The sequence below is a fragment of the Grus americana genome, chromosome 3, assembly GCF_028858705.1.
Source record: "Grus americana isolate bGruAme1 chromosome 3, bGruAme1.mat, whole genome shotgun sequence".
Classification (NCBI taxonomy): Eukaryota; Metazoa; Chordata; class Aves; order Gruiformes; family Gruidae; genus Grus; species Grus americana.
In genome coordinates, this window is record NC_072854.1 from 112,447,694 (window position 1) to 112,464,259 (window position 16,566).

The 16,566-nt window shown below is 42.9% G+C and overlaps 1 protein-coding gene across 4 annotated transcripts in view; it reads left to right on the forward strand.

The window, feature by feature from the left end:
- TTBK1 (tau tubulin kinase 1) overlaps positions 1-16,566 on the forward strand; it is a 121,993-nt gene that overhangs the window by 65,407 nt on the left and 40,020 nt on the right. For all 4 annotated transcript variants that reach the window (XM_054821847.1, XM_054821845.1, XM_054821846.1 and 1 more), the window contains 3 exons: positions 11,591-11,745; positions 12,740-12,959; positions 16,280-16,455. In XM_054821847.1, coding sequence (XP_054677822.1) covers positions 11,591-11,745; positions 12,740-12,959; positions 16,280-16,455 — 551 coding nt within the window. The remainder of the gene's footprint in view (positions 1-11,590; positions 11,746-12,739; positions 12,960-16,279; positions 16,456-16,566) is intronic.

Genomic DNA, 16,566 nt, shown 5'->3' on the forward strand with positions numbered 1-16,566 from the left:
ATAGGAGGGTGTTCTAGCAAACTCTCTCCAACAGTGCAACCACAACTTTTTAAAAAAGTTTAAAAAAAAAAAAAAAAGGACAAATACTTTCTGGATAGTACAGTTGAAAAATAACATTTGCCACTAAGATGGAGGGCTACAGAGGGATGGAGGTGGACTGAGGAGATGCTGAGGGAGCTGGATTTGTTTAGTCTGGAGAAGAAAAGTCAAAGAAAGAGGGGATCTGATTGCTGTCTTCTACTGCCTCAAGGACAGTTCTAGGGAGAATAGAGGCAGACTTTTCTCAGAGGCAGCAAGGGAAATTGTGACTAAATATGGGAGGGGAAATCAGAATGAGAGTTCTTAAGTGTCATGGTTTAACCCAAGCCGGCAGCTGAGCCCCACACAGCTGCTAGCTCCCTCCCCACCGGTGGGATGAGGGAGAGAATCAGAAGAGTAAGAGTGAGAAAAATCGTGGGCTGAGATAAAGACAGTTTAATAGGTAAAGCAAAAGCCACGCACGCAAGCAAAGCAAGACAAGGAATTCATTCACCACTTCCCATGGGCAGGCAGGTGTTCAGCCATCCTCAGGTAAGCAGGGTTCCATCACAACATAACAGTTACTTGGGAAGACAAATGCCATCGCTTCAAACATGCCCCCCTTCCTTCCTTTTTCCCCCAGCTTTATATGCTGAGCATGACGTCATACTGTATGGAACATCGCTTTGGTTAGTTGGGGTCAGCTGTCCCAGCTATGCCCCCTCCCAACTCCTTGTGCACCCCCAGCCTACTCGCTGGCGGGGCGATGTGAGGGGCAGAAAAGGCCTTGGCTCTGTGTAAGCGCTGCTCAGCAATAACAAAAACATGTTTTCAGCTCAAATCCAGAACAGCCCCATACTAGCTACTGTGAAGAAAATTAACTCTATCCCAGCTAAAACCAGCACATTAAAGTATGGAACTGTAGAATTTCCATCTTTGGGGATTTCCAAAAGTCAACTGGATGAGGAACCTGATCTGACTTTGCAGTTAGCCCCAGTTTGAGCAGATGGTTGGATTGGGGATCTCCAAAGCTTCTTTTGAACCTACATCCTCCTATATTCTATTCCAGTTTAAAGTAATTGTGTCCTAACAGTACTGAAAAGCCACGCTTGAGATGGAAATGGAAGGAGATGTTGCCAGACAATTTTAGTGCAGTACAAATCACGAACAGCAATTTCACAGTAGGGGATTTGTTTGAAGCTGTGAATTGCCTCTCTGCCTTCAGTTTCTTGCAGGTGCATCTCCCTCCAAAAGGGAACTCCCCACAAAAGTCTGGCACCTTGCCACCAAACAGTGATTCTTCTGACTTGACTTGGAGGCCTATTCCAGCCAGCAAATTCTCCAAACGTCTCAGCTCCAGAGATGTCTTTATATTGATTTATCTTTATATTGATTTATCTGGATTTATTACTGTGAAAGATTAAAAAGGATATCAGATGGCATCTGAATTTGTCACCAGTTCCAGACCCTCAGGGAAATTAAGGAAAAGGGGGGAAATATGTCTACTAATATATTAAAGTAATGATTTATTTAAAAATTGGAACAACAAGATTAGAAATAAGAAAACAGAATAAAACATATATGAATATAATTTGATGTTACAATTCACCATTTCCCTTCTTAGCTCTTTAATATATTTCAATCTAAGATGTATGCTGATCACCAGGTGAGGATTATGACTCTGCTGTCCTGTAGCTTGACAGGTTTGGTGTTTCATATAGCTACCCAGCTCTAGTCAATCTCTGAGTTCTCCTTTTTGAGAGAAATTATGATGATTATAGCTACCCAGCTTCACTGGGCTGGAGAAAAGATTTGCCTGGCCTAGTAGCATGTATCTTTCCACAGTGTTGGTTGTGGGACGATTATAAGAGAATGAGCATTCAGTGACATTTCCCCAGAAAACTCTCAAAGCTCAAGGATCCCTGAGGCTCAAGAATCTCCTAAACCAAAAACGTCTCTGTATTTCATAGCCCTCAATTAATTTGTCTTCCATGAATTTGTCCAGTCTCCTCCTGATTTCATGTAAACCTTTAGCATCCACCATGTGACAGGGAGGCACCACAGCTTCGGTGCTTGCTGTGGGAAGAACTACTTTTTTCTGTTTGTTCTAAACTTGTCACCTGCCAGCCTTATTTAATGCCCCTTACATCTCAGACAAAACTGTGAACGCTGGTCCCTCTCCTGCGTCCCAGCTACACAGAATCTTACAGACCTCTATGATATTGCTCTTCAGTTACTCTTTTGCCCAGACTGAAGGATCCTAGTCTACTTACTTGCTTTTTGCCCAGAAGGAAACCTTTCCACACCTTTGGTTTGTGTCCTCTTCTGAACCTTGTCCAATTGTACCTTTGTGAGGTGGGGACTTGCCAACATTGCATATTCAAGATGTACGTAGCCCATGAAGTGATAAACTGCAGTTACAATGTTCTGTTCCTAAGACTTTCCCTCTGTTTTATCCAGTGGCAATGCAGTTTTGATTGCTCCCATCTCCGTGCACCAAGTAAAGCTTTGGCTTCTTTTGCAGTAGCATGAAGTTTTGGTAAAATCCTTCCTCTCCCACTTCTATCATTCTATCAAGTGGAGAATGATGCATAAACGCTGCATGTGAGCATCCAATAATAAGATCATTCTGACTTCTCCCTCATCCCTCGCTGTATGCATTCTGATGTATTATCTCTCTAACTTCTCCTGATGTGTGTCTTCTGGCTTTGCAGGATGCTGGATATCATTGGATGTTTTTGGCTTTAGAAAGAGGCCAGACATGAATGTAAGAAGAGCTGTACTGGGTCAGCCCCTCTTTTCTTGCTCCTTTGTAAATGGGGTCAGACAACAGGGAGCTGGTCGCTGCTGCTGTCCTCCTTGCTCCAAGTGGTCCATGCCCCGGAGTTTGCAATCTTTTTCTTCAGCTCTGCCACCATCAGCATCTGATATTATCTGTCTAAGCACACTAATGAAGGATAGGAAAGGGAGAAGGGTGAAATACACCTATGGTCCTCACCAACATTGTGCAGCACAGCTTAACTGTTGCATGAAGGAAAAAGCAACTGCATCTGCTATCTTCAGACTTGTTTCATCATTGCCACAGGAAAAAGTTTTAGGGGTGGAAGGCAATGCAGATACTTCATCTCAGTGACCCCATGACTTTTCCACCCACCCCCCATCCTTCCTTCTCCATATTGTTGTTTACAAAAAAACAACAAAAAACCCCAGTCCTCTCCCACCACTCAGAGCTGTATCTCTCTCTCTCTCTCTCTCTCTATCCACCCCCTAGCCTGGCTTATGGCGTTTTCTGTCTTCGTATGAATTCTCTCCTCTCTGTCTCCTAGTTTTGCAATTCTCCTACTCACACCCTTGCCCCTGTGTAATTGTTGGGGTTTTTTTTCTCTTTTTTGCACTTGTTAGCCACCATGATTATCTCTCGTTTGCCTCAATTAAGTAATCACACTACTGTCCTTTCCCCTACCAGCTGGGACTGGGAAGATCATAATCTTCCTTAACGCATGAAAATAACATTACTAACACTCAGGACTACAGCTGACGCTCTGCAGCATCTAAATAGTCACCTGCCTTGGGGCAAAAAGGGGATTACTCCATCGTCTGTCTGCAGCAGTTTCACTCTTACTTAGCTGGTGATCTTAGCTGGGCCCAGAAGCTGATGGGATAGTGAGCCTGTTCTTCCTGGACCTACTCCCCATGGCGGTGAAGGTTGCCAAGATCATACTTGGTCACACACTGTGGCTCTAGATCCATGGGAAGTGTCTAGTTCTTAATATTGGTATCTATCAAAAAGCCATCAAAAAGTGTTTGTCAGTAGTCCTCTGCCTTCCCTTGCCATTTTAGATCCCCCTAAGTACACTTCATGCTGAGTGGTGATGCTATCGCAGTTCTGGGCCCCTGAGATCATGTCAGAAGAGAGAGATACAAGGTTGTAACTGAAGACTAAGTATGACTGGAGACTGCTATTCTCTGATGGATAGATGGCACAAGCTTTGCCTAGGCATAGGTAAAGCAAATGATGGTAGAATGAAATAGACTTGACCTGTCATGTGATGGATCTCAATTATGCCTTCTGTTTTTGCACTTCTTGAGCTTATGGCCTCTGACATCAGGCCTGTCCCTTTAATGGATCATTGTCAGTATTGGTTCATGGTTAGGATCAAACTCTTAGTACTTTCACAGTAGGAGGATATGGGCATTACAGCAACGTTTTTGGGTTTTCTGACTTACTTGACAGCAGGAGAGACATGCCTTTTTCCCTGGCATAGTGAAGATAGGATGTGAGAAAGGTACATGAAAATCTTTTCTACTGCAGTTGCATGCTGGGTCCAACTAGTAGAGGGATAGTTTCAGGTATGGCTGGGGAGGTGGCTGGCTTCTCTCCCCAAAGATCCATCTTTTTGCAATGTGTATCAGAAAAGGAATAGTGACCTTTGATCCTGGAAGATTATAGAAACTGGGGGGCCTTTGCTTGGGAGCCCATCATATTTCCTCAGCTGGTGGATTGTGAATTGTATTTTACCCAAGAAAAATGATCACATCACCTGTGATTGTATAATAGAATGGCTGGCTTGTACATGTCCAGAGCAGATGTGGGAAGGTAAGAGCTTTGTATATGGACCTCTTCCTTTCAGATCCAGTCAATGACAGATATTGTCAGAGCATTTGGGAAGGACTCCTTGTGGACAACCAGGGAGTCTGAGCGTTCTCATGCTGGCCCAGTTTTTGGAAGTCTTTCATCAAAGGCTTAGTGTTTTCTCACCAGGTATCCTTCTAGGGCTTACAAACAGATATCAAGAGCATTCCTTTGTCAAAAGGAGACCCTTGCTACTTAAGAGGTGTTATTATTCTTCAATACTGTGTTGGGGATTACAGTGCAGATTAGAAACTTGAGCAAGAACAATTTACCATGCCTGAAGTGTGTGCTGAAAGGTTCCGTCTTCCTAGATGATCCCCGAAGAATTCAAGGCTGGAGCATCTGAACAATCCATAACTGTTTTGGTACCTTTTTTACCTGATATTTCAGGATCAACTGTGATTCATTTCCTGAACCTTGGCCAGGAGAAGGCATTCAACAAGATGTATCATGACAGTTTAATGGGCAATTTCTGCACAATTGGCTGCTTCTCTCTCATTCTATAAGGCATCAGCCCAAAACATGGCATGCGACTACAAAATGTGCAATTAAGCTTTATGTCCTCGTGGACATTAGCATCTTGTGGTAGTTTAACCCAGCAAGCAGCTAAAACAACCCCACAACCCTTTGCTCACTCTGCCCCCTCCCCCAGTGGGATAGGGGAGAGAACCAGAAAAAAAAAATGTAAAACTTGTGGGTTGAGATAAAGACAGTTTAATATGACAGAAAAGGAAGTTAATAATAATAATAGTGATGATAATGATGATGATAAAAGAATATACAAAACAAGTGATGCACAGCGCAATTGCTTATCACCCGCAGACCACTGATGCCCAGCTAGTTCCTAAGCCATGGTCCCAGCCCCCAGCCAGCTTCCCCCAAGTTATGTACTGAGCATGACATCATATGGTATGGAATATCCCTTTGTCCAGTTTGGATCAGCTGTCCTGCCTGTGTCCCCTCCCAGCTTCTTGTGCACCCCCAGCCTCCTCGCTGGTGGGGCAGTATGAGAAGCTGGAAAGTCCTTGACTTGTAAACATTGAGTAGCAACAACATACATCAGTGTGTTATCAACATTATTCTCATCCTAAATCCAAATCACAAAACTATATGTATTTTATTTACTTCTTATCCCTTTCTGTTGTTAAATCTGGCCCAATGGGAAGCTCAGGAGTCTGAACAGCTCTAAAGGGGCAAAGCTGATCCAGTCCATGCTCTGCCACTGTTTCAATAATGTTCTCCTGTGACTCTGATAACCTTCCAAAGGAAAATTCTGTCTGTCTTCTCACTGAGGTGCCATGGATCTCTGCTTAGCTTGTAGATGGGGAAGAGGATCTGATCTGCATCTGTAGCCATTGCCTCCCTTCTCTTTCTAGACCCTAGAGAGGTGGAGTGATTGCTGTACGGTGCAGGTAGTCTGAATGAAATATACTGCCTTGTGCCTTTCCTGTTACCTCCCAGGGTTCCAGAATGGCCAACATTTCTTTTGTTTATGCAGAATTCCCAGTGAGACCTATCCAAACTGTTGGTCTTCCACCACAGCTTCCCTATGACTTGGAAGCTCTTTTCCAAGTAAGGCCAACTACAGGCACTGTGATAATGGGTTGATTTCATAGGTCTCTGTCTGCATGTGGTGTAGACCTGTTGGGTGTACTGGAGGTTAGTCCTGTCTGGTAGCTTCATGATTTGAGCCTAATTTTTAGGTTACAATTAGGTATACATTACTTTTTTTACCCAGTGCATGATGACAGACATATACATTATTCTCAACCAGTAGAGAGAAATTGGAATATCTTCCTGCGTCAAGGAAATCTTATCAGAAGATATTACTCCATCATCTAATACTTTTTCCTATGTTCCTTCATCAGCCTTCCCTGAAGTCTCTTCATCTAGCCTCAAACTCCATCAAATGGTTACTCATGAAGTTTTGGGGAAAAACGATAATATTGTTCATGTATGCACATGCTTCATAATCACTTTCCTTGGTTTTGTGTTCTATCCAGACACCAAAAAGCTAGGTCTGTTACTGCCAAGAAAATGTGGCAAGTCAGCCTCTGTCTACCCTTAGGTCCATGATATACAAACTAAAAAATTCTTAACGAAGTGGTGTATGCAGGCATAGCTGTGGTGGGCATTATATTCTTGCTGAAGAGGGATGCTGGGCTCATTATGAAATAACTGCTTTTGGAAAGCATGTCCAGGTACATGAAAGATTAGAAGGGGGCTGGGAAGAGCCAGCATGGATTTATCCAGGACAAAGCGCACCTGACCAGCCTGCAGAGAGAGCAGTGACAGTTATCTACCTTGACTTTACACAGTTTATCACAATGTCTTCGTAGCCAGATTGGAAAGAGATGGTTTGAATAAGTGGACCACAAGGTTAGTGGCAAATTGTCTGGATTGCTGGGTGTCAGAGGGTTGTGATCAGCAACCAAAGTTCAGTTGGTTGCTGGCCACTAGTGGTAACTCTCAGGGAACAGTACTGGAGCTAATAGTGTTCAGTGCCTTCACTAAAGGCCTGGGTGATGGGACAGGGGGACAGAGCACACTCTCAGCTAGTTCACAGAAGATACCAATTTGGGAGAAGCAGCTGTTATGTTGAAGGGTAGTGCTGATACTCAGAGAGAAATTGATGGGCATACAAGAACCTCATGATATTCAGCAAAGTCAAGTGCAAAGTCCTGCACTTTGGATGGAATAAACACGTGGAACAGTACAGGTTGGGATCAACTAACTGGCTAGGGAGCAGCTCTGCTTCTTCAGACACATGTCATAGCGGTGACCATGAAACAGCAATCTGTCCTTGTGACAAAGACAGCTAACTGCATGTTGGCTGTATAGGAAGAGCATAGCCAGCAGTGTAAGGGAAGTGATTATTCCATCTGTTAGGCACTTGTTAAATCACATCGGGAAAGCTCTGTCCAGTACAAGAAAAGCTACAAACTGGACTGAGCCCAGTGGAAGGCCACCAAGATGACTGGGAGCTAGAGCACATGCCATAAGGGGAAAGGCTGAGAGAAGGGAGTTTCTTTGACCTTAAGAAGGGAAGGATCAGAAGGGATCCTGGTTTTGCCTTCTGCTACCTATGGGGAAGACTGAGCTAGACTATTCTGAGGTACACAGTGAAAGGATGAGATGCAATTGACAAAATCCACAACAAAGGAAATTGCAATTAGGTGTACGGGAAAAAGATACCACCAGGAGGATGTCAAACAGTAGTGGGATCTTCATCCTTGGAGACAGTCAGAACATAACTTGACAGGTTATTGAGCAAGCTGCTCAATAAATCTTTGAAACTGGATCTGACTTGAAGGTAAGCCCTGCTTTGAGTAGGGGATGGACCCAGTGATCACCTGAGTTCCCTTGCAACTTAAAGATGTTTTGAGTTCCAGCCCTTTGCATCTGTAGCACCTCCTGCCAAGGCTTTTGCTGTGCTCCTTATCTGACATCCTGTGTAACTGAGGGATCTCTTGTCATTTTCCTCCTGGCTCTGCCATGTTAGCTGGTATTGTGCCCAGCAGAAGGAAACTCAGGCTTCCAGTGACTGTGGAAACTCTTCTGGTCCTTAATAATATTATGTCTGCAGGCAGAGGATCCAGTAACTCTTTACATGATTTCTGGCAGCAGTGGTTGTTGTTGGGACTCTTCTGTGCAGTTTCCCACTCCGCTTTCCTCCTTGTAAAGCTTTGACCTTTCATCAGAAGTATAAAGCCTTCAGAGAAAGCTGAGAAGGCTCAATAAGACCATGGAATAGCTTGAGAATAATGGCAGCCAAGGACACTAGTATCCTTCAGCCTGCGAAAAAAGACCCTACAGGGAATTCAATAGAGGTCTATAAAATCCCAAATGGCCTGCAAAGTCAAATGCAAGCATTACAGAAGAAATTATAGCAGAAAGTAACAAAAGTTGTTTTGACTGAGTGGGTCCTTGACAGCATGAAGGAATGCTAAGAATGACAGCTGAACTTCTAATTTTAGCATGTGGTTTCTTACTTCAGACTGCTTCAGTATCAAAGGAATGGAAGGTGGCAGAAGCAGTACCAATTTTTAAATGCCTTCAGAAGATACGAGTCAGTGACACTGACAAAGAATCTCAAAGAATCAGAAACTGTGATAAAGACTGTGATTAGTGGACAGATGGGTGAGGATCATATAATGAGCAGAAGTCAGTATGGCTTTTATAAGGGCATCTGTCTACAAATCATATGTATGGAGTTCTTGGAAGGAGTCTTTGAGGATGTGGGAATATTAATTTCTAAAACACATTTGACAGTAATCGTTGCCAAAGTAGTAGTCAGAAAGCAAATATAATCCTAAGAATAATTAAAGTAGTATTACAGAGTAAATAGAAAATATCGTTATACTACCATGTAAATCTGTGTGAAGCATACTCTTAAATACTGTATGTAGTTCCATTCCTGCATCTCAAAAAGGACATCTTGAAATCAGACAAGTTGTAGGGAAGGGTAACAAGGAGGCTAGAGATAGATTCACTTCCAGATATGGAAAGACTAATTAGACTAGGACAGTACACTCTGGAAAAAAAAGAGAGGACTGACATGTACATGACATCTTTAAAATCGAAAGCAGAATGGCAAGAAGTGAATGGAGAATGATTGTTTTCTGCTTCTTCTGATATGAAAATGAGGAACTGCCAAATGAAATTAGCAGGTGGCAGGTTTGAATGAGCAGGGAAGATAGTTCTCGTCATTGATGCATTCTTTGCCATAAGATAGGTGTAGTCCAAAAGCTTATGTATTCAATAAGTACTTAGGCAATTTATGAGAAAATATCCATCTAAGGTTACTAAGTACTAGAAATGCATTTACTAAAAGCAAGACTGTGACCCCTTAGTTACTTACATTCAGTTTTGAGCAAGAAATTCCCAGCCAACAGCAGCACAACTCCTGTTTCCATCAGAGATGAAAGGAGGCATCGTGCCATGAAGCTAAGAAGCAGAAACGAAATCCTATCATATTAAACTGTCACAATGGTAAAATCCTTTTCAAATCAAAGAAGCTGCTACCACTGCCATGTCACGTCCACTCTCCAGAGAGGTGTTACATGTTCCTTGGTCTAACCGACAGTCAACTCTGGGAATTCTTTTAATCAAACATAGTGCCACTGCAGGAGTGGAGCACCTAATTGTAGGTCACAAAAAGGAGGAAAAAGATAGCTTAACTCAAAGCTGCAAATAGCCATTTTACTGCAGTTTGGTGGAAGGTAGTAGGAAATGGCAGGCTCTCCTGGCCTTCTGATCATAGAATCATAGAATACCAGATTGGAAGGGACCTCAAGGATCACCTGGTCCAACCTTTCTTGACCAGAGCTCCATCTAGACAAAAGCACCATCTAGACAAGATGGCCCAGCACTCCGTCCAGCCGAATCTTAAAAGTGTCCAATGTTGGGGAATCCACCACTTCCCTGGGGAGATTATTCCAATGGCTGATTGTTCTCATTGTGAAAAGTTCTCCTCTTGTGTCCCACTGGAATGTCCCCAAGAGTAACTTGTGCCTGTTACCCCTGGTCTTTTCCATGTGACTTGTTGTAAAAAAGGAGTCTCCATCTTCTTTGTAGCCAACCTTTAAGTACTGGAACATGGTGATGAGGTCTCCTGTAAGCCTTCTTTTCTCAAGGCTGAACAGACCCAGTTCTCTCAGCCTTTCCTCATATGGCAGGCTTCCCAGTCCTTTGATCATCTTCTCTGGACCCTCTCCTGCCTCTCCACATCTTTTTTGTATAGTGGGGACCAAAACTGAATACAGTATTCCAGGTGTGTAATACCTGACAAGTGCTGAGTGGAGTGGAATAATGACTTCTTTATCTCTGCTGGTGCTGCCCTTGTTGATGCAACCCAGCATCCTGTTGGCTTCCTTTGCCACTGCAGCACACCGTTCACTCATACTGAGGCTGTTGTCCACCAGGACCCCCAGGTCCCTTTCCACAGAGCTACTCTCCAGCCAGGTAGATCCCAGTCTGTGCCGCACTCCTGGATCATGTTTTCCCAGGTGCAAGACCTTACACCTTGATCATGCTGATAAAAGAGCTGGAATATAAATGCAAACAAATGGGGGAGGGTTGTTTATAGTAACTTTTATTCATAACAGTGCTAATTCTGTGCCATAAGCCAAATGTATTTGTCACCATATTATCTCTCCATATAGACTTTAGGCTGAATCCTCTCAGTTCTGCATTATTTAGGTGAATAATTTTAGTAGAAATGCAGGACCTCACATATGGCTGTGTTGGCCTATAGCATCCAGTTTCCATTTCACAGAGGAACATCAGATTTCCCACTGACCCATGGAGCACTGTTGCCAGTAGTTTCATTCTCTCCTGAAGAATACCTGTTCTTAGAAAGCAACAAGCATAAACCATATCAGCATGAGCATTTGTACCTGCCGTCTTATAAAGAAAACTGTATCATCCCTTTTACAGTTTTATTTTCTTCTGCAGCCAAATGAGGCAGACCACATTGTGCATAAGCCTGTCATAGGGCTCCTGACCAAGCTGTATTTGAGCCAGACGCTGCAACGAGTCTGCATCCTAGAACTGTGTTTTCCTGTTGTGTTTATGTCTTCTGGCAGCCCCTGAACTCTACATATGAAATGTACTATTCTGCATATGTCTAATCTACAGGAAAGCTGAGCTGAAGTTAAAGCATCAGAGTGACAAGCCAACTGCAAGATTTCATCAAATCAGTGTCAAAATGTTGCATGCACTTCTTTTGTAGATTTAAAGAAATTTTAGTTACCAAGCCAAAAGCAGCCTGAGAAACAACTGATATGATTTTATGATATTTGCTTTCATTTCTTCGTACCTTTTGTAGGCAAGATGGAGATTATAAGCTGCACTTGATTCTCATGCTCGTACTTTAGATTTTTTGTGGGAGCCACCCTCAGCTACTTAACATAAATTGTTTTTGTAAATTTGTTCCAGCTAATCATGTCCGTTTTCGAGAACAGCATGAAAGAAAGAGGCATCACTGAAAATGAAGCCTTTGACTGGGAGAAGGCTGGTACAGATATCTTGTTGTCCACTAGCACCTCTACTCCACCGCAGCAAAACACCAGGCAAACAGCAGCCATGTTTGGGTGAGTATTGCAGTTGCGCCAGTCAGACTAAGGACATCCTCAATACCAAGCACAGTAACAAGTTCATTTCTGAAAGATTTCAAGGCCATTATGATCCTGGGAAGTTGGAGTTGCAAGGCAGCCACCACTTGATTTGACTTTATATATATATATATTAACATATATCTAAGTTGGTGGAACCCAGTTTCAGACCCTTGCTGTCCTGAAAATACATTTTCTATTGGGGATGAGTGTGTGGGTTGGAGTCACATTAAGGGATGTCTGGCGTCCTTTGGCCAGGATTGATGGAGCCCATATGCTTCTATGTTTTGTATATTACATGGCACACATGGCTAGAGCTTCTGTGAGAGTGCCTGCTGTGAGGCAGTTGTTGCCTTGCTGTGGGGTGGGTCTGTGATTGATAGTGAGCTGAACACAGCAGGGTGCGTGCACTGGTCACGCCTCGAACACAGCTCCTCAACCTTTATAAGGTGTTTCATGTGCTAGCGCAAAGGTACGCAGAGCTTGTGCTCAGAGACGGAAATGAGTCCAAACAAAAGTTGATAAGGCTTAGTTCTCTGGTCTGTCTTGGTGCTTTTGAGGGGCTGACATTAGGAGATCACAATAATCCTTAGTAATATTATAGAAATAAAAAGCTTAATATTATGGTATATAAAAACTCTAAGGCCTATTAAGCCTCATTTACTCATGCAAAGAGGGGAAGTTTCTTCTAAGCTAAATACTGTGTAATGGGCACTTCTGAAGAAGTTTGCAGCCTGTGTATCAAGGGTCCCAAGATGCTTTCACGGATCCATCCCACTGTCTTTGTGACTATATGTTAGGTGGAATCCTCCTATTCTGCTTCAGGTTGTAATATCTGGGATAATGCTGGACCGCCTGTTTTTTTCAACCTGGTAATATGCTAAAAGCTGCTAAGGAATTTCCATGGGGCAGTGTGATAAGCCTCCTTCTTTAAATACTAGTAATTTTACCTTTCCTCTTTTCTCTTTCATAGGGTGGTTAATGTCACTCCGGTACCTGGGGACTTGCTTCGTGAGAACACTGAGGATGTCCTACAGGGTGAACATCTGAGTGATCAAGAGAATGCTCCTCCCATCCTGTCAGGCAGGCCAGTGGAGGGTCTTGGTCAGGCTCCAAACACCGCTTTCAACGAGGCTGAAGTTTGGGAAGAGACAGATGTGAATCGCAACAAACTCAGGATCAGCATCAGCAAAGTAAAGAACATTTATTTGTCTCCTGTAGCTGTTGGACTTAGGGCAGTGAATTCATAGGCTGCTGGAAGCCATCTGGATCCATTGATGTAGCATCCTACGTAGTGCAGCCTAGAAAGCACTGTGGAATTTCCCTGTGGAAATGGGAAATTGCAAACAATTTTTTCACAGACTAAAAGCCATTAGGATTAATTTGGATCTTTATGCAAATGACATTTTGGGGGCCAATAATGCTAGAGTGAAACTTTTGTGCAATCATTTTATCATTATCTAGGATCTTGATACTTGAAGCAATGGAATTCTAGTCTTTGCATAGCTGATACAATATCAGAAATGTCCCAGGTTTGGAAATTATAAACGAAACTTTTATTGTGTCCTAACCTCTTGGGTAAATAAATTTCATCAGAGATTTCTTCATAAGCCATATTTTTCTACATCTTGAATCATCACTAACTTTTCTCTTCCATTTTTCTAACTTTCTTTTCTAAAGATAGCACGATCTATAAAGAGCATCTAATAATGATTTCACCCCTGTGAAGAGTGAGAGAAACTATCACTTAATATTCTCATATTTCTGCATTCCAAGATCATATTAGACTTTTTAGCTTGCATAAAGTGTATACTTCAGTTGGTTTTCCTCATAATCCCTAATCTGTTTCGTAGTCCTTTCTTGTAAATGTTACCTAATTTCTTGGAGGCATCCCCATTGAATGATGATTCCATAGTAAATGTTAAGTATGAGAATCCACCAGTTAGTTTATTTATTAGATCAACTTACATATAGTAAGTAAATTAGTATTTGTGTTGATCTCAATTCTTATTTAAAAATCAGAATGTCACATCACATGACATCAGATACATACAGAATCTGTTAGCAGAGAAACCTTCATCAAACAGACTTAAAATACTATCAGGTTATATCAGATTCACTTCACAAACCTGTCTTTAATGGACATTTGTGGACTAGCATGTTAAACTTCTCATTTGAAGACACATGAAATAAAAAAAGCCTGGTAGAGTGGAACAGTTCTGTTTCTACAACATAAAAAAAAAAAAAAGTATTACAAAAAAATCCTGGTAACTCCTATGTGTTTTTGAACCACCAGGTACCTTGATGCTCTTCAGACAGACTGAGACGTGCACAAGGGAGTCCTGAATGTCCTTTCTGTGTGCTAGTTGTACATCATGTCTTACGTACCCATTCACAAGCCCTGTCATAAGAGCAGCTAGAGGCAGTGAGGTTTCTACAAGATCTACAGCATGACCAGGTGAATCTCCTGCTAAGGGATATGCTATTTCTTGTCAGTTTACTGGCAAAGGAGCTTAGGGATTTAGTCAGCGTGGCAATCAGCACTTCAGTTCTGACAAGCTCTGTAGCTACGCAGCAGTCTATGAGATAGAGCCCAGGGCATCACGCTCTCCAAAGCTAAAGAAGTCTGTCCCTTCTCTCTGTGAGACTTGTTATCTTTAGTCTGACTCTTGCCTGTCCTTTTGCTCTGCTGGCTTATTATCGTCTGACTGTTCTTGGAGAGAGAATTGGTTTTTATTTAAGTCATAGTCACCACATGGAGAAAAAAAGGAGGCTGCAGATTTGATACGTAAGGGCACAGCTTCACCTCTGCTTGTAATCTCAGGCATCCCTTGTGTCTTTCAGAACTGCAAGGGCAGCTGGTGTGTAAAACACCCTTCTGCTGTTCACAGCTTCACCATCCTTCAACTTCCAGTCTTGTAGCACTAGAAGTAACTCTGGCTCTCCCTGTCTTGCTTTTTGTATTTAGGTGATGAGTAGATCTTGCCATGTTTTTTCTCCCCACTGCCTCTCTGAGGTCATCCTTATTTCTCTGTTCACACAGTTCAGATCTTCTGTCCCACTTCTCCCATTTCTGTGCTAAGGACAGTTTCCTTGCTTACTGTCACTGACCTTCTAAATCCTCCTTCTGGTTCTCCTTCCTCCACGGGATCAAAATTCTCATTCTGTGTTTTTTCAGAAGCCTCTTCCTTCTCTCCCATACCCTCCCCCAGTTGTCTGCTCTTGGATCTTACCAAGCTGCCTGTTACCCTACAGTTACATCAGCACTTTGCTCCTTTCACAAACACATTTGGCCTTTGCCACTAACCTTCTCCTGGCCTGAATGGATTACAGATTAAATCATTATCATCTATTCTGCTTTTCCTGTAATGCCCAAAAGTTCTCTTTCAATCTCCCTAGCTGTAAAGGCTCCTTAGTTATGCCTTCCAATCCCAGCCTGGATGGTTTAGATCTGCTAATTTATTGACACTGACTGATTTGCCATATACACAGTACACGCACAAAGGGAACTGTCTTGATCAGCAGCATTTTACTAAGATGTCTGCTTATATTCAGAGCCTCTGGCATTAATAGAGGACAAGTGAACGTAGGGCATGTTGCAGAGAAGGATGAACGCTCTCCGTACTAGGAGCTTGCACTAGCACCTCAGTGCACATCCCCACACAGAAGCACTGTGTTGCAGCTGATGTTGCACGGCTGGCAGCACAACAGGGTTGAATGCAAATCCTAGACTGCTGCTGTAGCCTTTGGACCATTCTGCCTCTATGCTTTTGCCAAAGCAGGTCTTCTCTTCCAAGGGGAAGCAGCACAGTGGAAAGCAGAAGGCAGCTGTGTTAGTCACCTACTTTTGCTCCTTCGTCTGCTGCTAAATTAAAAAATAATCAAATTCACTAAGGCCATAGGAAAACAGAAAATATGTATGGGTAGAGTATGAACACTCAATGCTCATAAGTGTCCACGAGCATGTTCAGGTCCCTGCATGACCTTGGGTCTGTGGAAAGCTCGTCCAGATGTTGTGGTTGAGTATATGTCCTGGAGGACTTTGTTTAGGGGACCAAGATTTAACAAAACTAAACAAAAAACCCAACCACACTAGGAATTAGGAGATGGCTTAGTCATATCAAGTTCATCAGAAGTACAAGTATGTACATTGCAATATAATGCATGGACCCTGCATAGACAAACATTGACAACAAGGGCTCTTAGACATCTTGAATAAGCCATTAGAGTTTGTGCATGCAGGAGGTTAGCGCATGATAACTCCTTTGGATCAACTATTCAGGGTAATTGAAATGCAAAGGCCACCTTGTAAAGATGTTTAAATATTTGAATTGATTTAAAATCCATACCTTGTTTTAATACTATGGGCCCTTGCATTCCTTCAAACATCGCTTGTGTAGATTGTGAAAATGCAGCTGAAACTGTATCCTGGAAGAAGGCGCAGAGCAACAGTGAAGGATGAGAAATTAGTCTTTGGTCAGATGTTGAGATTTTCTGTGTTTACCCCCTACAGACTCAGTGCATGGTGGAAGAGGAGCAGAGAAATGGTGTCTGCCCCAGTTCCCCTGTCCGAGTGCCTCCGGAGTCCCCTACTGCACAAGTGCGCTCCCTAAGATACCGCCGTGTGAACAGCCCTGAGTCAGAACGCCTCTCCACTGCTGATGGCAAAGCAGATCTGCACGAAAGAAGGTTTGCTCATCCTCTGTAGCCTCCTACTGCTTTTAGCAGTGTCTTGAGGACTGACTGTTGAGACCAACCTAATCATTAGATCAGCAGGCACTGGAAGTTCATTTCTGGGTG